Consider the following 4214-nt stretch of genomic DNA (forward strand, 5'->3'; position numbering starts at 1 on the left):
CATTGGAGAAGCCTTGGAGCAAGGTTTGGAGCTTGTTTGAGGAAAGATTTCCAACCCTAGCACATTCCTAGTTTGGTTTGGAGCTTCTTGAGAGGTTAGTAACTTAAATCTCTCATTTGGATCATGATTTGGTGGATTTTTTTGAATAAAAATCTAGTTTTGAAAATTAGGGTTTCTTTTGGGGTTTTTCTTGGTAGAGCCTTAGCGGCTTAATTGATGGTTCTCTTACTTTCCTTTAGGTTGGATTAGAAGTATTCTAGCTTCCATTTGGAGATTGGGAGGGTTCTTCACCATATAAGGTAAATTTTTACCTCTTTATGGGTTGGTTAAAGATAAGCTCGTGGGGTGTTCGTTCGTTGCCCCTAACCCTCTTAGAATTTTCATTAAAGAGCTAGAAGACTAGTGGGCATCCTCGTTCGCGCAAATAAAAGGGATACGAAGAGTTCTCGGTGGGTTTGACCTCACCGAAATAGGTGAACTTGCTCTATGTTATATTCTTTATTGTAAAAATAAAAAATCATGCATAATCATGCTAGATAGAGCATATGTGAATTTTAGAATGCTTAAAATGTATATGTCATGTATCATGTTATTTCACCTCTATGTAGTAGAGAGACAAGTATATAGTAATCATACAAGTGAATGGCATTCTTTTATATGGCTTGAAATCATGTTTCATTTAGTGAAAATGATAAGTATAGCATGCTCTTGGATATAAAACTCATGCTTGACATAGTGGACATTAATGTCATAAAGTGGCATTCAACTTAGTAAATAGGTAAACTCTTACTTGATGACATAGTGATAGGCCATTGGGTCATTAGCTTCATACCATATTTTAGACATGATGACATTGGACTTGAGACGGATGAAAACGCTTGCTTGCCATTGTACTCATTCACACATGCTTGTGAGGGTCGCTCCCCACAAGCTGGCGCTTCGGTGATAGCCAACGCGACATAAGCTCGCTCATGCGGGATTGGGCGCCGAAATAGGATACCGTGGGGGAGGCTCATTTTTAGAGTGGGAATGTTGACTACCACGGGGCCATTAGGCACGGCGCAAGCCGGACTACACTTGTGCAGATCCTACATGATTGGAACAAAGTTGAACAGAAGTGAAATGTGGACATTATACTAGTTAGTGCATACTAGTTGTACATACTCATTCATATTAGAATAACACTTATACATGTGAAACTCATGCAAGTAGAGACATAGTAGCTTAGTAAAATTTATTACATGCTCATTACATATGTTGTTTATTTCCATTAAATGTTAAATCATACTATTTATGCCTCCATGACCTAGTGGTGTATTTCGCTGATGTCGACGGCTTACCCACCGAAAACTATTGATTAATAATTCTCACGCCCTTTGTTTTGTTATTTTTGTTTACAGAGCTTTCCACTCCGGAAAAGGTTAGGGACCACGGCAAGGGTGCCGCCTCTAGCTAGATAGCGAGGAGCTTTATTTTTAAGTGGTTTATCTCTCCTTTTGTTTTAGTTGGAGAGAGAGAGTTTTGTACCCTATGTGTAAAGACCACCATTTTTGTGTATCTAATATCTCGTATTGCAATCTTGTAATGTATCTATTTTATGTATTATGTTAATTGTTTAGTTATTTTATATTTTCACTTATCATTAGAATTTAGTAGTATTCATTCTCTGATATCACTATATGTTTGTTTACTTTTTACTTTATTTATCGCTTTATTGTAGACGTCTTATATGTTGTAGGCATATGGCGAGTCTGGACACGCACCGGCCAGGCTTCCGCTGGATCCCGGAGCGTGACAATTATATATTTTATGAAAAAATCAATAGCCTCATAACTTAATAAATTCTCTAATTTTTTATAATTATTTTACCAAACCTTTTCGCATTAGCACACAAGCGGACAAAAGTTTGATTTTATTTTTTAGTTATTACCACGGTAAGCTCTTTTTTTTACCTGAAATGGCGTGGCGGGGTTCAAATCTCGAGCCTCTTACCAGTGAATTTGGTAGATCTTAGGTCCCACTTATTATTTTATTCAATGTGAGCGCACTAATTGATTCCGTCCGTCGGCTCTCAAGCATATTTGCGTTTCTATATATGTGCGCACTCCCAATATTAACTCTATTGAGCGCAGGAAAGGAAGTTCAAACCTTACAATTGGTTGGTTCTTCCTTCCTCCAACCTCATCCATCGGCCTCCTCTCAAGAGTGTAGACTCATTCTTTTCTCTCTCTGTGTCATCTCTAGCTAGCTAGCTTTTCCATCTTTGATTAGAAATGATGCCGCCGACCGTCTTCGCCTTCGCATTATTTGCTCTCACATTCATCGGCTCGCAGGCAAATGCAGCAACCGTGGAGCACACTTTCCACGTAAATCCTTTCAGCTCCTTTTGCTTGATTCTCTCTTAACTTAACTCCGAAACCAGCTAGACATGCTTCTTTTCTGGTTTTTTAATTTTTTTCGGTCGAGGTGTATGAAGNTTTTTTTTTTTTTTTTTTTTTTTTTTTCGGTCGAGGTGTATGAAGACTACTCCTCAACTACAGGCCATGTGAAATCACCCACTCGATCAGATATATATATATATATATCTTTTTTTTCCCTGTAACCATAGTTTTATTTTCTTTGATTTGAGTGATTTTAGTCGAATCATTTGAAAAAAAAAAAAAAAAAAATGCTACTAAATTCAAGAGTGCTTCGGTTCGGTTAAATTTAATGGTTCCAACAACTTATTCGTAAATAGAATTGGAAGTACTAACGATTTATATACAGCTGACGGAGCTGCTAATTTTTTTAGAAACAGCTCAACATGACAAATTACATCAACTGAAATACAGAAATGCCAATGATTAATTGAAACGAAAGTTGAGGGGCCGGTCTACTTCAAAATTTGCTGATCTGTTTAAGGGGATTTCAATTCAATTTTACCACTCGCTTCCTTTCTTAATTATTTGCTGTTTCAAGATCGTAACTACCACTAAGTTGAAGTTGCCGGTAACGTTCGATTGCCTTATTCGTTTTTTAGATAAGGAACCTAACCGTAAGCCGCATGTGCAAGGAGAAAGTGATCCTCGCGGTGAACGACCAATATCCGGGGCCGGCAATAGAAGTTGCCGAGGGCGATTCCGTTGTAGTTCACGTCATCAATGAATCGCCGTTCGACATGACGATTCACTGGTAATTAACTCAATACAATATTATTCAAATCTCACAAGTTCTTGCGGAAGTAGTAAAATTACACACAGATAGCAAACTTGCATGCCCCTTTAAATTTACAAATTTATGAATTAAAAAGAAGTTTGCGCAGTTCTCCCTCTTTATCCACTACCCGGAATTGACCCTTTGTAAAGTATTTATTCTACGCACCTTGAAAATTTTCTGAAAATTTATCCGCCATCGATTTTCACCTTCATTTTCCTCTCTTCTCTCTTTTGCCTTTTTATGTAAAAGGATAAATTTTTAGGATCTTCAAAAATTTTATAAATTAAGCTTTATATTTTATTTTTATGGGCATAAATAGTTTTAACGGCGAAAAAATTACAGTCAGTTTACCGTCATCAATAAGTAGGAGAGAGAATTTCAAAATTTTGACATTACGAGAAATAAATTTGAAAAATAAAAGCTTAATGAGAAAATTTGCATTGATCAAAATGCCCCACATTGTTACCTTCTTGTGATGGTTGGAAGATGATGCCCAAAAATTCAAGTGATGTTAGACCCTCCGAATATATATATACATGAGGGCTTGGAACTATTGATAGTATAGTAGCATAATTCTATCGAGTCCGGCTACTATACTATTGATAGTACCAAGTCCTTAATACTATTAAGTTTTCTACCGTTAGATCTACCATTTGATCATTTCTACCCGTTAGATTATACTATTAAACCAACCACCCACTCAACCCCAGAGAATCACTATCATCCTAACCGCACATCCTTTCATCCAACGGCCGAAAACTCTATAGTACCAAGGGCTTGGTACTATTGATAGTATAGTAGCATAATTATATATATATATATATATATATATATATATATATATATATATATATATAGGCCATGGCTACTATACTATTATGAGTATTGGAGCACTCGTACTTATAAGTTGTTTTCAATGATGGAGTTTCTAAATTGACGATCCACTCCGTTAAATATGATCTAGAGTATTTGAAACTTCTAGAAAATAAATTTCGTAAATTTTCGAAATCATAATAAAG

At 36.3% G+C, this 4214-nt stretch overlaps 1 protein-coding gene across 1 annotated transcript; it reads left to right on the forward strand.

Annotated features, from left to right (window-relative positions):
• Positions 1-2074: 2074 nt before the first annotated feature.
• Positions 2075-3190, forward strand: LOC109704211 (laccase-24-like). The gene is made up of 2 exons (XM_020224977.1): positions 2075-2366; positions 3020-3190. Exons 1-2 carry the CDS (start codon positions 2274-2276, stop codon positions 3173-3175), a joined length of 249 nt encoding a protein of 82 aa, XP_020080566.1. The 5' UTR covers positions 2075-2273; the 3' UTR covers positions 3176-3190.
• The last annotated feature ends 1024 nt before the right edge of the window (positions 3191-4214 follow it).

This window comes from Ananas comosus, unplaced genomic scaffold (genome assembly GCF_001540865.1).
Source record: "Ananas comosus cultivar F153 unplaced genomic scaffold, ASM154086v1, whole genome shotgun sequence".
In the NCBI taxonomy this organism is placed as follows: Eukaryota; Viridiplantae; Streptophyta; class Magnoliopsida; order Poales; family Bromeliaceae; genus Ananas; species Ananas comosus.